This window comes from Zeus faber (assembly GCF_960531495.2).
Source record: "Zeus faber genome assembly, chromosome: 18".
NCBI classification, from domain to species: Eukaryota; Metazoa; Chordata; class Actinopteri; order Zeiformes; family Zeidae; genus Zeus; species Zeus faber.
Window position 1 is genome coordinate 15,951,627 of NC_137210.1, and position 23,239 is coordinate 15,974,865.

At 45.7% G+C, this 23,239-nt stretch overlaps 2 protein-coding genes across 7 annotated transcripts in view; both read left to right on the plus strand.

Annotated features, from left to right (window-relative positions):
- Positions 1-11,442, plus strand: part of LOC307243804 (FERM, ARHGEF and pleckstrin domain-containing protein 1) — a 59,304-nt gene extending 47,862 nt beyond the window's left edge. For 2 of the 4 annotated variants that reach the window (XM_080018760.1, XM_080018761.1), the window contains exons 16-27: positions 1,103-1,236; positions 2,225-2,306; positions 3,862-4,099; positions 4,224-4,354; positions 4,484-4,552; positions 4,952-5,041; positions 5,216-5,298; positions 6,037-6,149; positions 6,730-6,893; positions 9,009-9,116; positions 9,974-10,125; positions 10,211-11,442. In XM_080018760.1, coding sequence (XP_079874886.1) covers positions 1,103-1,236; positions 2,225-2,306; positions 3,862-4,099; positions 4,224-4,354; positions 4,484-4,552; positions 4,952-5,041; positions 5,216-5,298; positions 6,037-6,149; positions 6,730-6,893; positions 9,009-9,116; positions 9,974-10,125; positions 10,211-10,292 — 1,446 coding nt within the window. In that variant the 3' untranslated portion in view covers positions 10,293-11,442. Of the gene's footprint in view, positions 1-1,102; positions 1,237-2,224; positions 2,307-3,861; positions 4,100-4,223; positions 4,355-4,483; positions 4,553-4,951; positions 5,042-5,215; positions 5,299-6,036; positions 6,150-6,703; positions 6,894-7,928; positions 8,066-9,008; positions 9,117-9,973; positions 10,126-10,210 lie in introns of those variants that run through there. The other 2 variants (XM_080018762.1, XM_080018763.1) reach the window with 2 other exon arrangements.
- A 1,422-nt stretch (positions 11,443-12,864) lies between these two features.
- Positions 12,865-23,239, plus strand: part of LOC307244121 (dedicator of cytokinesis protein 9) — a 77,971-nt gene continuing 67,596 nt past the window's right edge. For all 3 annotated transcript variants that reach the window (XM_080019166.1, XM_080019164.1, XM_080019165.1), the window contains exon 1: positions 12,865-13,067. In XM_080019166.1, coding sequence (XP_079875292.1) covers positions 12,951-13,067 — 117 coding nt within the window. In that variant the 5' untranslated portion in view covers positions 12,865-12,950. The remainder of the gene's footprint in view (positions 13,068-23,239) is intronic.

The following is a 23,239-nucleotide window of genomic DNA, read 5'->3' on the forward strand; positions in this document are numbered from 1 at the left end:
TTTCTAAGTGCTGCAGCTTCGCTCATCCTCTGATGTTCAAGCGAGGGCTTTCACACGTCTCATAAATATTTGGGTTGGCTGTTCTCCTCGGCCCTGTTCGGTCGTGGCGTGCGTGCAGATCTCTCCCTCCTCCTCCTCCTCCCCTCTCTCTCTCCCTCCCTCCCCTGCTCTATCTCTATCTCTGTCGTTGTTTATTTTTCCTCCAACAAACCAACTGGTTCATGCTTTTGGAAAGGGGTGAAGTCATCATGGGGAACATCTGTTGCCCTCTGGTCCTCTTCCCAAAGCCCCTCCAGCAGAGCGAGGACAACCCTCTACCTCTCTCGCTCTTTTCCACCATCTGTCAGGCGCTGTTGCGTTCCCCTTAAGTCTGACCAGGTTCTCCCTAATGAGACGCTCCCCATGGGGCAGCGTGAGGAATGATGGGAAATCGATTCCCTCATTCAACCCTTGGAAGCTAAATGACTGAAGAGGAAGTGTTGGGTCTGAGGCGGGACGGGGAGCAGCCCCCCCCCCCCCCCCCCACGTTAAAATGCCCCATAGATGCCGTAGGATTGATATTCACTTTTGAATTAATGCATTTACCATCGTTTGTCGACGCTTTGCCTCGAGTGATGCATTTGCAGCTGCGCTGGCTCCACCTTTTTAGCTTCAAATGAGGTTCACGACTGGGTCGCGTAAACACGTCCGACTCGCATGCATAGGCCTGCTCACGCTGCTGGGAAAGCACCCTGGGTAAATGGGAAAACTGTGTCATAATATTCCATTCATAGTATTCTCATGGTGGGGAAGCTCCCGGAAAAGAGGAAGAGAGAGGGGGGGGAAAAAAAAAAAAAAAAAAAGCCTCTTAGCGTGATGTTAATGCAAAGCGTCTTAACGCGAAGCCTCTTCAATGCAAATTCTTATTCATTTTGAGTTAAGAATTGTTCACAAAAGCAAGAACTACTCTATACAAGAGGTCAGACATGTGGAGGAAAGATATATATTTGAAATTGTGGATTTTATTGTTTTTAATCTAATAGGTCAGACATTTTTTTGGGGGGGGGGGGGGGGGATTTCAAAGTTTGGATTTATTTATTTTTATATCTGCGTTTCCTCTCAGTCTTTCCAGGACGCCGTGGGACAGGATGAAGCCGCTCCGGAGTCTCTCAAGAACACCATCTTCTCCAATTTTGAGCCGCTGTACAAGTTCCACACGGGCTTCCTCAGGGAGGTGGAGCAGCGGCTGGCTCTGTGGTGAGACGCCAATGCACGAAACGGGGAAAAAAAAAAAAAGAATAAAGAAATAAATAAATAATAATGTCCTCCAAACGCCAACACCTACAGTACATATCTGATTCAATGTCCCGTTGGGATGGATTTGGAGAAATTGATTGATCTTCATACAGTCGAGGACCTTCAGCCTGGGTTATGGTTCATGCAAGAGAGCCCCTGCACCCCCCCCCCCCCCCACTTCACATGACCCAAGGAGCTGTGGTCTCCATGGCAACAGTCATACTGCATCACAGACGGAGATTATGCTGCTTCTTCTTTTGCCTGAGGGTTTCTGCTGTCTGATCTCCTTAATTCTGTTGTCTTTTTTTTCCCCCTCCGAGCACCCATGCAGTACAGTGACGCACGAGCCCGGCAGTCTGTCTGAAGTTAGAACCCATTATCTGCACACACGTTTTTTGTATTTCCAGAACCTTTTATCTTAGCCACTGACCATGAAGGCTGGAAGTGATATTGACGCTTGTCTCACTTTTACAGTCAAATTCATTCATTGTTACACAGAGTTTCATTTCCCGTCGCTTTTGCATTTTTGCTTTGCGTTGTTCAAAGGTCGAAACGGATACATTTTTTAAGCCTGTCGACTCGAACTCGAGAGCTTTCAGTGCAGGATGAGGACAAATATATTTTCAGCAGATTGAATACCACTTCAAGGTTTGTGAAATATCCCAAATCTGAATGAAATCCAATGATGGCATGGAGTTTACTTTCTGGTCTCTTGGTAAAACTGTGCTCAACAACGACACCTGGTGGTGGAACTTTTAAAGCAAAGTTTTAAATAATTATTCTTCCACTACATTGGAATGTGTCTGGCGTAAACGCTGAGGCTGTTTCGAATCAATCAATACACTTTTTTTTTTTTTTTTTTAAGTGTTTTTCATCCCGTCGTAGAAGACTGTGCAGAGTAGCTCTGTCGGGATACTAAATGGTATTGTGAAATTTGATCCTTTCTAAGGGAAGGACGTTCGAACGCTCACATCAAAGGAGATTACCAGCGCATCGGAGACGTCATGCTGAAGAACCTTCAAGGCCTAAAGGTGAGGCACTCTCCAACTTTTGTCTGTAAACACAAATGATATACCTATGATATACTGTATAAACACCCAGCAGCCGCAACATTAAAACCACCTGCATAATATTGTGTAGCTCCCTTTCGTGCCTCCAAAACAGCTCTGACTGATCGAGGCATGGACTCCACAAGACCTCTGAAGGTGTCCTTTGGTATCTGGCACCAAGACATTGGCAGCAGATCCTTTAAGTCCTGGAAGTTGTGAGGTGGGGCCCCCATGGATCGGGCTTGTTGTTCCAGCACATCTCACAGATGCTCGATCAAATTGAGATCTGGGGAATTTGGAGGCCGAGTGAACACCTTGAACTCTTTGTCGTGTTCCTCAAACTATTCCTGAACATTTTTTGCAGTGTGGCAGGGTGCATTATCCTGCTGAAGGAGGATACTGCCATCAGGGAATACTGTTACCATGAAGGGGTGAACTTGGTCTGCAACAGTGTTTAGGTAGGTGGTACGTGTCAAAGTAACATCCACATGAATGCCAGGACCCAAGGTTTCCCAGCAGGACATTGCCCAGAGCATCACACTGCCTGCCAGCTTGCCTTCTTCCCATAGAGCATCCTGGTGCCATCTCTTCGTAGAAGAAATTATGATTCATCAGATCAGGCCACCTTCTTCCATTGCAACACACACATCAATTTCAAGAACTGACAGTGTATTAGTTCAAGAACTACAGTAATGTTGTGGCTGATCAGTAAAGTGAATAACATTGCTCATCTTGGCACCTGCCATGGGGTGGGATATATTAGGCAGCAAGTGAGCAGTCAGTTATTGAAGTTGATGTGTTGCAGGAAAAATGGCAAAGCATAAGGATCTGAGCGACTTTGACAGGCGCCAAATTTTGACTGTACAACTGGGTCAGAGCATCTCCAAAACAATTTTTTGGGGTGTTAACGGTATGCAGTGGTTAGTACCTACCAAAAGTGGTCCAAGGAAGGACAACTTGGGAACCGGCAACAGGGTCATGGGAGCCCGTGGACTCATTGACTACTACTACTACTAATGTAGCCCAAATTGCTGAAAAAGTTAATCCTGCTATGATGGAGAGGTGTCAGAACACACAGTGCATCACAGCTTGCTGCGTATGGGAGCGGTCAGATGTCCATGTTGACCCCTGTCCACCTCTGAAACCTCCTACAATGGGCATGTGAGAGTCAATACTGGAAGATGGAGCAATGGAAGGAGGTGGCCTGGTCTGATGAATCATGTTTTCTTCTACATCATGTGGATGGTCGGGGTTTGGGTCTGATCAGATCGTGCATCTGTGGAATGTGCTGGAACAACAAGCCCGATCCACCTCCAAACTTCCAGGACTTAAAGGATCTGCTGCTAACGTCTTGGTGCCAGATACCACAGGACACCTTCAGAGGTCTTGGGGAGTCCATGCCTCCACGAGTCAGAGCTGTTTTGGCGGAATAAGGGGGAGCTACACAATATAAGTGGTTATTAGTGATGGTTTTAATGTTGTGGCTGATCGGTGTATGATATCGTGTTAAAACCAGATATTCAAACTCTTCCCTCAGCCGCTGACCACGAACCTGCAGAAGCAGTCCGAGGTGCTGATCGAGCTGGAGAAGGCGTGCCGGGCGTCCCGCAAGCTGGAGGGCCTCTGCCGGGACTTTGAGCTACAGAAGGTCTGCTACGTCCCCCTCAACGTCTTCATGCTGAGGCCCCTGCACCGCCTCATGCACTACAAACAGATCCTGGAGCGCTTATGCAAACACTACCCACCCACCCACGTGGACTTCAGGGACTGCCGAGGTACCGGGTCCAGAGGGAACGTCTCGCTCTTCCTGTCCTGTGCTGTGGACATACAGATTTGTAACTTATGTCTCATTTTTTTTGGGGGGGGGGCGGGCGCCGGGGGCGTGTTTCTGGAATCTAGCTGCTCTGGCTGACGTGTCGGAGGTGGTGGAACAGCTCCGGGGAAGCATGATCAAAATGGAGAACTTCCAGAAGCTCCTGGAGCTGAAGAAGGATTTGATCGGCATTGACAATCTAGTCATTCCCGGGAGGGTGAGTCATCTTATTCTAGTGTTTTATTAAGATGGATCAGTTTTGTTGTAGCTTGAATTTCTCTTTAAATAGCCTCGTTGATATTGTTAAAAATGACATTTGCCTTTTGTTTCCTTTTGTTCCTAATAGGAGTTTATCAGGTTAGGCTGCCTCAGCAAACTATCCGGAAAAGGCCTCCAGCAGCGAATGTTCTTCTTGGTAATGTCCCCTTTTGGACATAAACTGATGTGATTATAAAGAGAGACCTGCGGCGTCTTCTCCACCTGACGTCAAAACAAATTTCAAACAAGTGACATGAACAATTTACCGATCTTAAACCGAGCCTCATTGAACTGGAATGCCCTGATAGCCCATACTTATTTTACTTAGTATGTACAGATTCAATTTATATTTATGCAAACTTGCATAATTTCCTCTCTCAGAATGAATTGTTGATAATTCTTGTTAATTCTTTCTATGTTTTAGTTTTATTTTTTCTTGGGTTTGTTGCACTGTATATTGACTTTTATTTTTTATTTGAATCCTTTCTTAATTTCTTGTATATTGCCAGCTTTTTTTTTTTCCTTTTAATTGCCTATTGTCCTTCTCTGTTCACAGTTCAGCGACGTTATTCTCTACACAAGTCGAGGGATGACGACGTCCAATCAGTTCAAAGTGCACGGGCAGCTGCCGCTCTACGGCATGACAGTAAGTGTCATATCTGTCCATCTCATCTCTCACGGCCTCGGCCTCTCCGCTCGCTCCCTTCTGGGCACAGCGCTGCCTCTCCATCCGCCTCCTGTTTAGTCTGCTTCAGCCCGAGCGTGTCCTACATCCTGGCTTCATCCCCACACAGCCTGTGTGTTTCCTCTTGTGTCCCAGATCAGAGAGAGCGAGGACGAGTGGGGCGTCCCTCACGCCTTCACCCTGGTGGGGCAGCGGCAGTCGGTGGTGGTGGCAGCCAGGTAAGAACGGCTGACCCCAGATCAGATCCATAACACGGGCTGGATTTTTATTTTTGATTTTGTTTTTTTTTGGTGGGGTCACGTTGGTGCTGGTGAGAAATGTGTGAAATCATGATGGATCGATCGTCTTGTGCAGAGCACCAATCTGTGAATTCTCAGGCCTTCTCCTTATTTACAGCGCTTACTTGGAACAAAAGAAAATAACACCAATTCTTTATTAGGAAAGGGTCATGGGAAAGAAAAGAAAGTCGCATGGGAAACCGATTAATTGAACACAATTCTGCTTATTCTGAGGTCCGGGGACCCCCAGGGGTTCTTCCAGAGTTCCAGGGGGTTCCCAACAAAATAAAGAATGGTTGAACTTCACCAGCATTTCATTCGCAGGACATTGGGAACATTAGAAAACGTACAATAATTGATAATTGATCGAAGTTTCACTGTTATCTCCCGAACTAGGCTATAGACATTACGTTACATTACATTTAGCAGACGCTTTTATCCAAAGCGACTTACAATTAAGTTACTTAATTGTAAGTCGGGGACTTACGTGTGTGTAGGTTTTGGTCTAAATCATATCTTAACAATAAAAACCATCTTAGTTTGTGACAAAATCAATGACCTAATGCACAACAAATTGAGGGCCATTGATATTCAGTCTCTTTCTAGTAGACGTCTCTGACCCTGGGGCCACTTTACCGTCTGACTTGTCTCTCTCTCTCTGCTTGTCTGTCTCCTCAGCTCCATGTCAGAGATGGAGAAGTGGATGGAGGACATCAAAATGGCGATCGACTTGGCAGGGACCAGTAACGGGCCGTCGTCGGACCTTCTGACCAGCACCCTGACTGACAACAGTGAGTTCCTGTTGAAATGTGGAGGAAAGGTTTCCGGACAAATTAGAGAAAAAATAAGGAGGCTCGGACAATGATTTGTGGAGGAGCTTCTTTGATTATTAATTGCAGAATTGCAGAGTGAAATGTTTTGTAACAGTTAGTAAGCTGTACCATTTATGACCAAATGCCACCTACTCCAACCAACCCAAATTCCAACAGCCATCCCCAGAGATCTAACCTCCGTTGCATTTATTTCCTTTCTGTCCAATTTGCTTCCAAATCAAGATCACAGACCTGATTTGAAAGCCATACACTGTAATAATGCATTTTTGGAGATCTAATGGAGAAGAGTCTGGTATTTATCGAATGCTCAATCAAATCCCTCTTCTCGCATTAAAAGTCTGTTGTGATTTTTAAAGCGGCCAAAGCTGGAAAAAACGGTAAACGCTCCAATGGCGGGATTTTCACTTTTCGGTGACTGTGACTTCTGTAAATCTCACTCTCCAATGCGCGATCACTCTCAGTATTCCTCCCTCCGTCGTCAGAGTGAGTTTTTTTTTTTTTTATTTCCCCAGTAGTAACATCCTCCTGACTTTCCCAGAATTCCCAGAGGACTCCTCGGCGGAGGCGGAGTCCGAGGACGACATGGCCACCTCGCGCACCTCCCTGGAGAGGCCGGCTCCTCACCGTGGTAACACCACGGTGCACGTGTGCTGGCACAGGAACACCAGTGTGTCCATGGTGGACTTTAGCATAGCTGTGGAGGTACCGGCCACACCTCAGACTAGAACCTGAACCTCCTTCCTCCTCCTCCTCCTCCTCCTCCTCTCTGTCTGTGAATCTGAACTCACTGTGGTGGTCCGTCACTGGGAACAGAACTCTCCAACACGTCAGTTTGTCCATCATCGACGAATGCAGGGGTTTCAAGCTCATTTGAAATTCGTTTTTTTAGCCTTCATCCACCTCTCAACTATAACTTCAAAATATTACATTTTTATTGTAAAATTTTATTTTCATTTTCTAAACTGTAATTTATTTTTGTATCTTTACTAAATGCAGACATAAAAATTGCATGTGAATATTTTGATTAAAATAAAAAAAAAAAAGGAATGTCGATTTTTTTTTTTTTTCTTTCTTTTTTCTCCCCCAAATCATCACATGGGCCGGGATTGGGGCCCTACTGTGGGTCAATTCCGGCCCGCAGACCTTATTTTTGATACCTCTGGTCTTATCTGTGGTCATACCTCAGCTCTGACTTTGTGCAGATGAGAGAGTGGCTGACTGTTTGATCCTGCACGATTTACCTGGGTTCTCCATTTCTAAACTCGCTGATCATCTCCAACACGTTGCGTGGTGCTTTGAGGGTTCTGTTCCCACCTCTCTGTACTTTTTTTGGCTGGCGCCAGCCGTCCCTCACCTGGACTGAACTGTGGCTTTTCCTTTCCTGCTCCCGTCTTCTCTTTCTTCCCACGGCGTCGGAACCCTCCGACGCTCTATCAATAGGGAGAGAGAACGAGAGAGAGAGAGAGAGTGAGGAGCAGAGTAGTAGTAATAGTAGTCTGGGATGTGTAGTTCTGCTCTCCTTCCGTCGCCGTGACAACGTCCTCTCCACAGCCTCTGCCTGGACACCCTGTTCGGCCCGTGTCTCTTTTTCCTGTCACTGCATGCACGTGTCTCACATGCTCAGTCTTTGTGTTTCTGTCTCTCCTCCCTCTCTCCCTCCCTCCCACCTTCCTTGCCCCACCCCCTCCCCTCTGTCCTTCTCTTTTCCCTGTGCGTCTGTGTTGTTCTCTGTGGTAGAGGACCCTAGTCCAAACAGTGAGAGTGCGGCCCCCCTGGCGGGGCCCGCCAGTGGCCAGGGTCCCGTGCCCCTGTCTCTAATCTGCTGGTACCGTGTTCAGAGCCTCTCCTTTAGTGAATCCTGCAGGAGCCTAGAGGTAAAAGAGCCAGGCAGGCAGCAGAGGGCCCCAGGTTTTATCACTGTGTATATATAGTTAAAATGATGCTGTAGGTCTACGTGTGTAGCAGCATTTGAAGGACCGTACCGGTGTCAAATTGAGTTTTAAACCGTTTACTTTACTTGAATTACTGTGAGGATTTCAGACGAGATAAAGAGATGAGTGAGATGAAATTTGGGGGAAAAAAAAAAAAAAAAGAAAATGTAAAAAAAGTTTTTAATATTGTTTTTTATTTCGGGTTTTGGAAAACGCAAGCGATTCTAAGAAAACCCCCTTAAAATAATCTCTTCATTTATCCCCCTCTGAGATTAGTAATTATTTAACGTTGACAAAAAAGTCCATGTTACAATAAGGTAGGTTTCATTGTCGTCATCGTTTTGTTGGAGTTTTCAAAACCTGAACATAGAAACAATATTAGAAATCAAAAAATGCGAGCTATCGTCAGGCTGTTAGGGGTCATGTAGAATGAGATGTTGATTAGTAAACTCAATTTGACACCGGTCCTTTTTTTTTTTTTGGCAAATAATTTGGTTTTCTCCTGTAGCACAAAACCAATCGTATTCAGCATTCCAACACCAATCAGTGTTTTTTTTTTTTTTTTTTTTTAAACTGCTCATGACTGGAAATCAAATCTCCTTTGGGAAGTTTGTGCACCGACGGTTGAATACAAATTGGTGGCAATTTTCGATTTATTTCCATCCCTTAACAGGGTTTTTTGGGGGGGGATTAATACTGTAGCTGAATGTGCCTGAGGCTTGGGAACAGTACATTCAATGTATATTAAACTGTGAAAAACAAATATTGAATTGAATATTTAAGTTAGATGAGGAAGCGACTGTGAAGCTTTTATACATTTATTTTTGTAATTTATTTTTTACCATGTGTTCCTTTATTCTAACATGTGTTTTTTTTGTCTTTTTAGAATCAGTTGTCCGGAAACTTACTGAGGAAGTTCAAAAACAGTAACGGCTGGCAGAAGCTCTGGGTGGTCTTCACCAACTTCAGCTTATTTTTCTACAAAACGCACCAGGTGAGGAGAGCAAAACCTGCCCCCAACACTCACTCACTCACTCACTCACTCGTTCATCCTACTTCTCAGCATGCACTGCAGTCACTGTTTACCCTCCTTCCACTTGACAACATCACATCTAGGTGTGGAATGTCGGGCCTTTGTGCCACAGCAGTGACACATGCAGTTTCGTCTTTTTCAATTTGACAGTGTAAATAGAGAGATACGTAGATAGATATAGATTTAAGATTTTTGTCACATGCATTCATCCAGGTATGGTGCAGTGAAATGATTCAGGACCAACCCGAAAGACTGGGCAAAACAAGTAGGAAAGAAATTTGAATAAATTAATCTAGAACAAAGGATGTTACAGGGAGCAAAAACATATATGCAGCATTTATAAATAGGCAAAGATATACGCATAAAATATAATATAACAATTTATTTTTTTTACTTTTTTCATTTTTAGATTTTATATCATTGACATTTGAACATTCAAATCACATTATTTTTATTTATATTACATTATTTTTTATGTTAAGATATTGATGAAAATTTTGGACTCCGTTTCCTGTAGAGTAGAGACCCTTGTCACTCCCTCGGGGAGAAACAACAAATATCGTTCCTTTTGGGGAATGTCTTTTTATTTCCCAGGACAGGGACTTGATGATCATTATATGCACGAAAAAATTTCAATTTGCCAATCAATACATCAAAATGTTTTCTTTTGCACAAGGAAAATATTGACTACGGTCTAGTGAGACTGGCTGGATATTCATGGACTTTTTATATCTGAGACAAGATGAAATAACACAAACATGCGGGAGATATTGTAATATTGAAGTCTGAAAACCACGTTTCCCTGTGCTCTCCCTCAGGACGACTATCCCCTGGCGAGCCTCCCTCTGCTGGGCTACTCCGTCACCATCCCGTCAGAGTCCGAAAACATCCACAAGGACTACGTCTTCAAGCTGCATTTCAAGTCCCACGTCTACTACTTCCGATCCGAGAGCGAGTACACGTTCGAGAGGTACGGTGATCCTTCATTTAGTTCCCTCGACTGCGCCGCCTGTGTTGCTGTGCTGAGACTAATGGCCGCCCCGCTCTGCCCCCAGGTGGATGGAGGTGATCCGCAGCGCCACCGTGCCCTCCAGCCGCACCCGCATCCTCAACCGCAAAGAGCCCCATCCTCACTGAGCCAGCCTCCCCGAAAATGTCTCTTCAAAAGCCCCGAGCTCTTCCGGGAGCCTTCCTCCTCCTCCATCCTCCTCCTCCTCCTCCTCTCTCAGCCACTCTCTTTCCTCCGCTGGCCTCTCTGCTTTTTATTTCCGACACATATCTGGGACCTTTGTACATTGAGCGGCGTCCATGCACATTTGGTGCTTTTTAATGCTTTAATGGTGACATGTCCGCTGGTTTAGACTGCATCAGAGACTGCATTTTTTGGCATTTTTACTCAACTCTAAAAACCTCTTTTTTAAGATGTCATTTTATACTGCTTTTCTAACGGTCTGAACCACTACCTATCTTTCTGGTTTTACTAAATTAGTTGGTTTTTTTTTTGTCATTTTTTTTGTTTTGGAAACACACGTTGATATTCTAGGTATTTGCTTACTGGTAAACGTATCACATGGTCACAAGGTTTTTTGTCTACTTTTACTTTTGCATTTTACGGACAAACGACTGCTTTGAAATATCCGAGAACTTCAGTGCCAAACTGATTTTTATCACTGTCAAGGACTTTGTAATTCTTTTTGTAACTGCTAAAAAGGTGCATCTCTCGTCATGAGATATTAAGAGTTTCTGTACAAAAGGCCACCCGCAGATGGTCAATGAGTTGTGTTCTCGTCCAAAACAGTGATGTAAAATGAAAATATGAGACTATTTTGATGTATTATTGACATAAGGCTAGGATCGATCGCATTGCAGTCAGGGTAGCTACTGTACCATCACCAATAATGCCATTTCCAGTAAAGTAATTCATCCTATTTGCGGATCTTTGTTCTATGGATACCTTTTTAAATGAAATCTGAAGTTGAGGTCTACTTTCAGCTGTATGGTGGGGGTGGGGGGATATTCAGAATTTGTGTATGAAGGAAATGAAACGGAAAGCTTTAAAAACTGCGTGAAACAAAAAAAAAAATATATATAAACTTTCAGTTCCCGGCACCAACGCCCTCATTGGACTGGGCTGCCTCCCTCGCGTGAAGAGATCTTTTATGGGTCTAAACTGAATGGAAATATACATTACAGGGTTTTGCAGTGTGGCATTTTAGACGGAAAGCTTCAGTTCTTTTTTTTTTTTTTTCGAATTGTTTTCCAGACAACAGAGAGCTCTTTGGAAATGAAAGCAATAAACTCATTTTAACTTAACTTTTGTGCCGGTTGTGACTCATTGCACGTGAAGAGGCGGTAGGGCACTAGGGTGGGAGGGTAATGTTTCAACGTGTGATGCGGCCTTGGAAAGTCTCTTGGCGCGTCCCCGTTTTGTCAAGCGTGGTGTTGGGTGGTGCTGCAGCTCTGGTAGTTCCCGTGCGTTCCTGTGGGTGGCGTCACAGCTCAACAAGTTCTTTACTCCTGAACCGGAGCCACGTCTGACCTGTTATCGCTTGTATATACTATTGCAATTACCATCTGGGGTTGGTGCCAAGCCATAAATATAGGATTAAAGATAACACGCATCGATGTCCTCCCTACACTGCATTGCAAAGTGGATTTTAATGGCCAATATCACTACTTGGGAATACTCATCTTCCACTAATTATTGTTATTATACTTTTTATTCTGAGTTCTCCAAAATCTCATAATTGCGACTTCGTTCTCAGAATCCTGAGATTACTTCTGAACTCACTCGTTGTTTTTTTTTGTTTTTTTTCCCCCCCAGAGCAATACATGTTTATGGGGCCCTCATCGTCTCGCGTTTAAAACATTTACTATCGACAAATAAAAGCGAATGGCTAATAATAAACACGGAGGTGGGCGGGGCTTCAACCCGGTAAGGGGCGGGGTCAGGGCGCCGTGGAGCGGGTGACGGTTCGCCTCCAATTTTCAGATTCGAATCCCGACGAGTGACTCGGCGAGAAGGAGCCGTTCGACGTGCCACCTCGCCATTCGTTGGATTCTTACGTTGGCGAAACGCGCGCCGAGCGGGGCGCTTCCGGGAAACGATGGAACGACATTCGGCAGGAGCCCGTTCGGCCCTGTCGGGCACGGAAAACCAAACCCCCCCCCCCCCCCCCCCAAAAAAAACCAAAACAACTCCACATTTAATACTGTCTAATATATTGTTTAAAGCGGTAATATGCAAATCGTGGATTCGGGAAATAATTGGTAGCCTCATTTTCTAAACAAACAAACAAAACAAAAAAAAAAAAAAAAAATGCAAACTTCCGTCGAGGTGGTCGAACGACAGCGGGGTTGGGACGCGAGCGCGTTGAGTCGGACGCGCGTCGCGGCTCGCGCCGAGCGGGTCGTTCGCGCGCCTCGCACCACGAGCGGAGCGCGTCTCGCCGAGCGGCGTCGCGCTGGGAATGGAACTGGGGGGCGGGGGCGGGGGCGGGGGCGGGGGGCGCGAACGGTGACAGCACAAAGAGCGCAGCCGATCATGTCGTCAGGACGTCCGAAGGCGAGCGCGTCGTTTCGGGAAACAATGCGACGTTGACGCGCGTTCCTTTTTTTTTTTTTTTTTTTTTTTTGAAAAAAGTTGAAACGATGAGCCCGAGAGGTCCCGCTGGCGCAGCGGCTGTTTCCCAACGCGGCCCATGGGACGCACCAGGATCAGAGGCTCGGATCAGCCGGTCGCCCCGTCCGCTTTTTACCTGACTCCTTAGGATTCGTCAACGCTCACCGCCATCGATGTCCACCCCGGTCCACCCGGAGACCAGGCGGTTCACCCGGGGTCTGGGCAAGCCGGGCACCGCTGCCGAGCTGCGGCAGAGCGTGTCCGAAGTGGTCCGGACCTCCGTGCTGGTGGTAAGTCCCCCAAAGTTCCAGGTAAAGTCCCTGGATGTCTGCTGGTCCACATGGTTGTTGTTGTTTTTTTTTATTTATTTAGTTATTTATTTAGTTATTTAATTATTATTGGGGTTTTTTTTTTTTTACTTCTTCGCTTCCACAGGGGTGTCAGAAGTTTAGAAAACAAACACAAACAAACACGAGGTTCCCGGTCCCAGAGCAGCTGGATCTTCAAGGCTCCACATTCACCGGTTGCCCCATTTTGACAGAAGTTCGAGCCCGGTCCATCTATTGATGGTTGAATTGTTTACCTTAAAACAAGACACAATAAAGCAAATTATTAATATTAAATAATACATATTAACAATAACATGATAAATACAATCATCAACTATATATATTTTAATATTAATAATTTATATGCTTTCCCTTCCTTACTATCACTTTCTTAATATTTAAATATGGATTATAATTGAATAGTATCAATATTACTCAAATATAAAATGATATATATTTTGGCAACCAAAGCTGATTCACTTCTAAACTTTGTTAGCAGTCAGGAACAAAAACTTTATTCTCGGGGAGGCTGTTATTCACAACTTGGTGAAGTAGTAAATGATGTATACCGTTTTGTCTCTCCTGGCAACCAAAAGCTGATGCACGGATGCCAACTTGGCAACCACATCTAAAAGTTAGTGTTCAGCCCAGTACCTGTATTTGACCCCAGGACCCCAGGTGAGGGGTCAGTTTTGTAAGATCGCACGTCATAGCATTTATGACTCATCTTCATGATGCACCATACGTCTTTTTTTTTCTATTTTCTTACAGCCCTTCATTTGAATGGCAATTTCGCAATGACAACTTTCTTTTCTGCGAGCGCTCATGGGCGGAAGGAGTGGACCCCATCGCGTTTCTATTGTGATCCTGTTTGAGATGTTGAGTCTGGTTGTTACAACTTCCCTGAGGTTGCTAGGCAATGGAACCGGACACCATCCAGGCCCTCTGTCAGGGAAATGGAATCCCGGGTCCAGAATCCAGACACAGAACCACACCTTTCGTATTATTTATTCATTCGCTCTCTGGTGTGCTGCCCGAGGGAGAAGAGCAATAACAGAAATGTTTGTGGCTGAACTTTTGCTTTCAGTTATCTCAAAATAGACTGCTTAGGGCTGACTAATAATTATTTTCATTATCAATTAATAATCAATGTAGACACTAAATTCCCAGTCAAACGGGGCTGTATGGTAAGTTATCTTTAAGTTCCTTAAAACTGCTCGATGTGTTTCACCCAGAAGTCAGAAAGAAAAACTTGTCATTTTCGATCGGTTAATCAATTGCTCGGTCAATCTATTCGCCCCGTGGTGCTGCTGGGGTGGGACCTTGATCAGTAGAGTAATGTCCTGGAGCGTCCCACTGCCCACGTGCTGATACAAAAACACATGGCGAGCTATCGGAGCTCCTCGGTGGGACAGGAATGGGATTGTACGCAAAATCTGCTCTCCACACAGTTTGTAATGAATTCCCCCATGAAACATGTAAATATGCGGTGACATAGAGGGGAGATTGTTGCCAACCCCCCCCTCCCCCCTCTTTTGAGGAGGATTGTCTTGGGTTTGCATTGGAACACAAATGTATGTATGCGTGTATTGTATGTTGTCCGTCCGCAACATCATAAACCAAAGTCCCGGGAAAAAGGAAATTTTTTCCATTTTAAAACCTCCAAGAAATGACCAAATCGTAACAGTGGTAACATACCCCGCTTTACCTCTCACAGTCTTTGCATTTTATTTGGAAGCCACACACGGACCCGAGCGAACGTTATTGTTGGAGTGGGGAGCAGAGGGATGGTTACTGGAAGGAGGCCACAGCTGAGACATCCCTTTTTTTTCCCCGAACACTTCTTCGAACACTATTAAGGCCGTAATGGCTTCAATCAGGTTTGGATTTGTTGTGCCGTTGTTGTAGACGGCGGCGATGAATGTTTTGAAACAGCGCAGGAATAGACATTCAACCTCGCTTATTATCAGTTATTCCCATTTAATATTCATGACGAAGAGGGTTGATATTTATTTCGGACCGGTGCAGGAAGAGACGAAGGGATCACGGTTTATTCCTCTTGACCATAAACAAGGGTCTAAACCAGGTTAATGCATCCTCTGAAATGTGAGATCCTGAATGGCATTTCTTTATTTACGCACTTAGCGGACGTATAGATTCAGATCAACTTACAATAAGAACATTTGTCAGCACATCATGAGTTCGTTTTTGGATCACTCTTGTTGGCAGGCTCAACACGTCAATGTCCGCTGGAATTGTTTGGCGGCGGCGGCGGCGTTAGGCGGGGGAAACCAGCCGGGGGCAGTTATGTAATTGCAATCAATAGTGCGCCCTCCCTTTCCACTGATTGTGATATACTTAGATCATCGCTGGTTGTGATTGTGTCCGACCCCGGGGAGCCGCACGCCAGATGGTTGTCGTTATGCAGGCGTAACGTTGTTTGCAGCACACGGCTCGTCCACACAGCAACCACGACATTAAGTATTGTCTTTTTAACCCTCGCTCAAGGAAAGTATCAGGCGCTCATTGGTAACACCGACAACTTTTGATGAAAGTCAAACGTAACTGTTATTATAGAGGACGAGTGAGTGTCGGTGAGCAAGCGTTACCATATCGGTCGAATAAAAGTGGCATTTAGTCGATGTAAACCTAAACGCTCGATCAAACCGTCCGCACCGTCATCAAGCGAAGGTCACGTGTTGTTGACGTGCAAAATGACATGTTTATTTCACGTCTTGCTCGAGTAAAAACGCTTGCAAGTGTTTATAAGGTGTTTATAAAGTGTGGAAACGATGACTCATGTCTGAAAGTGTGGAACTAAATGCCATTCAGCATCTTACATTTTAGAGGACATATTAGCCTTATTTAGACTGGAGGGTCAAGAGAACTCAGCTCTGGCCGCTTCAGTTGTTTATGCACCAGTCAAAAATGAACATGCATTATGAACCCTATAAGTTGTATTTCAAGAGAGTTGCTGCTCAGTTCCTTTTTTTCCGTTTTAAAGGGAAACCTCAGGTTCTTTAACAAAAACCTCATATTTCACTTATGGGGTGTAAAGTGATTAGCGTCAGAATGTTTTGAATTGATCCAATTGTTAAGAAAACAGCTTCAGCGTGACGGCCACGCCACGGTTGCCCCAAAAATATGGTTTTCCTTTAAGATGTTGCTGGGTTTGTTAAGATGTGTCGTAATGTGCGGTATCCCAGTGTGTACAGACTGTGGCCAAGACTGAGGGCACATTGTGTCTTTATTTAAATAAGTGTGTCACGGGCTATTAATACTGGAGGACCTGTGTTGAATCAGTACGCTTCTTCATTTAGACTAAAATGAGATAAAATCATATCGCAAACAACAGTTTTATCATCAGCGCCACATCATCATATATCTTACTTGAGATAAAGCAGGAGCAGGATGGGGGAAGCCTGTGATGGGGGAAGCGGGCGCCGGCCGCGCCGCATAATGCTCTCAGGTGGGACAGTCAGGAGATTAGGGCCGTCACTGCGGCAAGACCGAAAGCTGCTTGGCGTCCCTCCGTCTCCCTCTATGTCAATCTGTCTTGTCTCCCTCTCTGTCACCGCGTCCACCTGTCTGTCTCCTTCTCCCCTCCGCATCAACCTGGCACACACCTTTGAGAGGCCGCAAACACTGCTTGTCCCCGAGTACGGTGGTAAAAGGTGCTCTCCGAACCCCAGCCCGGGGGGCGGGGGGGGGGGGGGGGTACAGATGAGCGCTGGCGTTGGGTCAATAAGGCACCAGGCTGTTTTCCTAACCCTCGCAATCACTAAGAGGCGCTTTCCGCTCAACGCCTGTCTTTAGAGAAACCAGCAAACCTTGCGTCTGTCTGCAACATAATCCCAAAGCTCACGTGGAAACATCTTAACCTCTCGTGGTGTGTGTCTCAGAAGGTTCCCAAACAGGTTGTTCAAGGGCCTTCTCAGTGAAAGCTCGCAAAAACTCCTCCAGCAATGTAACGTTATGATAAAACTTTTGAAAATCCTCGCTTATGTACCGCCATATTATTATTGTTAAAATAAACGTTTTTTTTACGAGCCGCAACAGAGATCATCGTCCCTCTTAAATATGACACCTTCCTCTGCTCTGTAAAAGGCATTCCTCATTCGGTTGTTGTAAGTTTAAAGAACCCTCATGTATATTTTTCTCTAACTAAAATAATGTATGCGGTGTGCTGTGATCCCATCTGCACCTTAAAAACTCCTGTAATCTTTCACCTAAGCCTTATTTTCCGATCACTGGAAGTCGGCCCAAGTGATCAAGTGGCATCAGAATCTTTTAAATTGAAGCAATATTGAGAGAATAGCTTCAGCAGACGGGATGCACCGGGGCACTGCACCATGAATTGTAAGTGTTCTCCGGTGGACTCCTAGAAGATCGAAAAACAAGTCCTGAAGGAATACTCGATTTTTCCTTTAATATGACAAGACAAAGACGCACGTGGAGAATGTGACATGCTTTGTGACATCATGAACCGATGTTATATAAGTCCGGTTGCTGGAAAGTTTTAACTCGCGCCACGTTTTGCAGGACGAGGAAAACGGAAATACATACCCAACACGACCTAACTGGACCCCGTGTTTACCTGCCTGCAGCTATGTTTATTATTGTTATTGAGTGTATCGTTCTACCTTCCTGTCTACAGTCTCCTCCGAAGGCAGCTTCACCGCGATGGAAGCGTTTTCTGAGCACCACATGCTCTGGAAATGAGCGATGAGGCATGGCTTGCGGAGTAAGGGGGCTTCAGGAAAATTGAGAAACGAAACACACCCACAGCACAAGCTATAAAATATGTCTGCTCGGATTTGGGCAGGGTTCTTGGCAGTTGTGGTTATAATTCAAACCAGACTTGTCATTCACGGGTCTCGTGTTCTGATAAAGATCCCTCGAAAATTCCACTATGATGGTTAACATAATAGAGGCCATAAAGTCAAAGGTGCGCGAGGATTTCCTCACGCCGAGCCCCGACTTCTTTACCGTCTTTTGTTTTGTTTTTCACACGTCTATAAATGGTGGAGTCGGCCTAAATGATCTCACGGCCAGACGGGTTTTGTTCCGAAATTAAGGGAAAGAAGTTATTAAACATCGTGGACTTTTGCAGGGAAGCATTGCTATGAATCTGAGAGGGGCAGATAAAGGCTCAAACGATATTTCTCTCACCGCCTAAAATAATGCATTTGAACCACCCGTCAGAATGAATGAATTTCGAATTGAAATGGGGGAAAACCAAGAAGGGATACCAAGGTGTGGACGTTGGTCGTTACACTGATTCAACTATTTTGATTAAACTATTTCAAGATGCAAGATTCAAGAGGTTTATTTGTCACGTACATATACATACTTTCATACATATATTCAGTGAAAAGTCTCTGCAACGCACACGGAGATTATTCACAATAGTTACTAATCCGAACATAATAGCGAACCTTATCTCTACCTGGCGACTAACTGAAACTAACTGATTCCAAAAACGGAATGCAGTTAGTGAATAGAATATTATAAATAAAATAAAATAAAAATAAAATAAGACTCAAAAAGATAATACAAAGCGGGGGTACAAAACGGAAGGGAATAGATTTATGTACTTTATATGGGATATATTTCCTGTTAATAGAGAGAAGCTCGATGTGTTAAATGGTGAACTGTGTTCCCCACCTCTTTGTATACTTCTACTCTCCGATCTGCGACAGGCCGCAAACCATTGATTTAACTTTATGCGCGTGCTGTTCCAGGACGGCCCCTACGTATCGATCTATAGCTGTTACATAATTGTTGTCATCATTTGATTGGCGTTTCATTTTACACTGTACACATCCGCCGCGCTCCAGCGCAGGCTGAGGTTAACAACCACAAAAGGAACATCGACCGTCTTCGTGATTTTCCAGTCATCCCCGAGTGAGAAAAAAAATCTTGCCGCGAGCTCTAGTTTCCCAACGCTTTAGTTTCCGTCCTTCCTGAGCACGGAGCACCCACGGCCTCCCGTTGCCCGTCTTGTCTCTCTCGCTCCGTGGGAAACGACGAGGCCCCGGCGTTGCACAGATAGAGCCGGTTTCCTGCGCCGGCTGCAATGGCGCTTGGACATGGGCTGCAAAAGAAGCAGATGGTGCTGTGATTTGCGGTTTGAGGGAGCGTCCTCCCACTCTGTCTGCGAGCGGCGGCCGATAGAGAAACAGTGTTTTGGAACACGAGGGAGGTTACCATAACAGAGGGGACGGGTTCTGGGGAGCCGGGCCATTTGGCGCTCTCCTGTTAACAAGTGCAGGACACTTCTCTGCGACTTCTTTTGCACTCCCCAGTCGCCACCGACCGTCTTTGCAGGTTTTTGGGTTTTTTGTTCAGGTTTTGAAAAGTAAATTGACCTGCCTGCGGTTTGCCATATAATCTGAAAATAATTGTCATGTTTGAAAAACACAACCATAACCAAAGTCAGTCAAAATTAAGACCTTTCGCTGGAGGAAAGTGTGTTTACGCCATGGTTGAAACGCTGCAGCTCTTGTTAGTTCTGGCACATGTTCATCCGTCCAGCGTGTGAGGTGGGTGGTCGCTCCCGCGGAGGGCGGCGCGCCTCTGCACCGCGTTGACGTCCTTAATGCCCCCAACGCGCACAAGTCAAACACGGTAGTCCCTCGCTCATCGGCTCCCACCGCGCAACCTGTAATTGAGTGGGATTTCGGTGTTCCCTTCCTGTCGACACTAGAAGCGGCGGCTTTGTTCCCGCAGCGTCTGGCTTCCAAACGTCTCGCTTTGCCTCCAGACAAGTGAGAGAGACGCTCTTTTGGGACGGGCGGTGGGAGCCGGTGGTCTTCCGTCAGCAAGTACTGTAGCTGCTTTCACTAATAAGGGTATTACACCTCCCGTCAATGGATCCTCAAAAGACATCTGAAAAGGGAAGTTTCATTTGATGATACACATTTTCTGTACAATAAACCGGGACGTCAAAACACGTAGCCCCGACGCCCTCGCCCCGGGTGTTAGTTGGCCATTTGAAGACGTTTTCATTCCAGACGCTTTTCAATGCTTCATGACACGAAGCCATGTTTTTACAGCTTGTTCTAAGACTTGCAAGCCAGCGCTATAACCCACACCGCAGCAATATTGCAGTCTCCATTAGCCCCGAGCGTCTCCCGGACGTACTAATGGATCCATTAGAGGCAGGTTTTCACGTAGCTCCGACCCTTGCAAAGGTAAATAATTAAGATAGATATCAACAAAAAAGGTCAGAACCGACGTGGCAGAGGCCTCTGCAGATTAACTTTTTTATTTTATTTTTTTTTAATGAGGGGCCAGACCAGAGTATTAGTTGAGAGATGAAATTGGTCAAGCCTAAAGCCCTGTGGGCAAAATTGACGCTGTGTCCACGTGGGCCGGCTCCAGATTAAGCTCATCGGATTATCTGCTGAAATGCATGATGCTCCCGAGCAGAGACACAACCACACGAGAGCTGCCGGTCTTGAAGCAGAAAGCTAATGACAAGCACATTTCGGTCGAAGAGATTGTGTATTTTGTGAGGTTTATTTATTTATCCTTCCAGACCCCTTCATTTGTATGTTAAAGTATAGCGTTCTCCCTCCGTTTTCCTTCGCTGCAAATGGCCATTAACCGGTAATTGTGGGAGCAGAGCAGTAACCAAGGAGGAGGAAATTGAAGGGTTTGCTGACGATCACTTTTTCGGCATGTCATTTTCTTTACTTTTCTACCCTAACTGGATGCCAATTATTGTATTTGCCCTCTCTCTCTAGTGGATAGAATTACTCTTATCCTTGAAGAATGGGAGTCTGGCTTAACGGTTATGGTTCAGTACATAGTACACGGTTGGACTTTTAGCCTTTATATTAAGAGATCTTTTCATCCTCGTCAACATGGACAACGTTGAACAGAAATCTCTCCGTTCATCTTCAAATAATCCAGATCTTCAATTGAAGAGGGGATCGCTCTGCTCCAACTCTCTCAAGCGTGTAGTTAAAAACGAAAATCCCTCTGCCAGCAAAAAGATTTAATGAATAACTGTTTTCTAATTGCTGGACGGTGCCAATGTGAAAACACAGCATTTTCTGGAATTAAAAGAAAATAACTTGGTGGTTTTAGAAGTAAACTCTGGAGAAATGCCACAGGAGGCGCAGAATCTTTGGTTATATTTTCATATGTTTGACCAAATATCCCCCTTTGCACCTCATGTCTCCGCGTTATATTACTCATCTCATTTACCAGTAATTCTACGTCAGGGATTGTGCTGCCCGGGTTCATCCTTACTGTCAGGCGACCGGACAGTTCTCGGTGGATAAATCTGATTTTGGGCTCTGTGTCATATCCCTTCCTCTGCATTTTGGCTGCGACTCAGCCATCCGTCCTCTGCGACGCTGGCTCGCTGTGACCGCTGACCTCCCATTCAGTGCCTCCACAGCTCGTGCTTGGTACCAGGGCTCTTTCGGATGTGGTGCAACACAAGAGAGGGATCAAGCGCAAGTCGTACAACGACTGGTTTCCTGTATTTTCCACTAACTGTAACCCGACTCAGAAAATGTATGAAAAAAAAAAAAATAACTTAAATACAGACATCAGCTATCCAAGATTCCATTATTTATCTATGGTTATTGCAAATCATTTTTTATGATGAAAATTAAATTAAAAACTATATATATATATATATATATATATATATATATATATGTATATGTATATATATGTATATGTGGTTAAGGAAATTATCCACTTTATTATTTATTTGTTCTGCCTTCAGTGTACCAGTCAGTTGGCGCCTGTTTGGGGAACTCCTTAACACGCCACTTCTTTGGAGCTGTTTGACTGTTATCACAGCTCTGAGATGAAAATGAAAATGAAAGTAAACATTGATGAACCATCTGGAATTTCCCTGGAAGATGTATTATCTCACCTCGCATTTAGGGGGACGTTTATCAGATGCGTTGAAGTAACTAAGGAGCGCTGAATGCCCCGCTGCTTAATCCACAGAAACATGTTCAGGAATTTAACCCCTCCCTTGCCCACACCCCCCTTCCTTCCTTTGCTGCCCGCCGGACAACGGTGTTTTGGATCCCGTGCCTCGTATCGGTGACGGCGGCGAGTCCTCGGCGGCTGTAGTTCATGCGGCTGGGTGCGCCGGATCGGGCTGCGTGCATGGGACCTGCCACAGCCAGAGGGGATCAGCTCTAATGACTTTTCACCAAGCGGGCCGCATATCTGGCATTCCTCAGTCTGACACTGTAGGCCTGGGAGGAGCGGAGGGGGTTGGTGGACGGGGGTGGCTGTTGCCAAGACGAGGTGGAGCTGGGTTGTGTGTGTGGGGGGCGGGGGCGTTCATCCAGGTTGCCTCATGACCCGGTCTTCAGCCAGTGGAAGACGGGTTTCAGGCCGAGGCTGAAACCGCCGAGCAGTCTCTCATCAGCTCCGGGTGAGACGCCTTTGAGGAGCTGGAGAGGCCGTCTCTCGTAAAAGTGAATGCTGATGAGCTTGCGGCCCATTCAAGAAAAAAATGGGCACGGAGGCCCGGACAAGACCGAACCATTTTTTCTTTCTCTTTTTTTCCCCCGTTTCGCTTCTGTCCTTTCCACACTGGACCATTGTCTCCGTCCCACAATAAACAAATGAGTTCTGTTTGTATCACTATGTCACCCAGATCTAGGGGCCGTTTCTCTTTCTTGTTTTTCTGATCGCTCCCTCCATCTGCTCCTGTGTAAGCTGACTGGCAGAAAAGGGGTGAGGGAAGCGGGAGGGAAACCAATACATATGCCTCAAACACAATAACAAAATGTCTAAGGCGGGGGGGGGGGGGTGGAAATGGTATAACCCCAGCGGTCAGTGTCTTGTTTCCCTGCGTACAGCGGAGCTCGGAGCCGCCTTGGGGCTTTGCTTTTGTTCGCTCCGTGTATGTTTTTCGGAGGCTTTGCGCCAAGGAGCGGGACCTTGCCGACTGCACAACCTCGCCGCGGCAGCAGTCTCCTCGGCGGCGGCAGGACAAATAAAGTTGTGGGCCGTCTTCGTTTGAGGAGGAGGAGCGGCATGGGCCCCCGAAGCGGCCTGATCCCATCTCGCGCCTTATGTTTGTCGTTGGAAGCCTCTGGAAGCGACGCGGGGTCCTGGGAGAGCTGCCCCGGTGACGCGCCCCT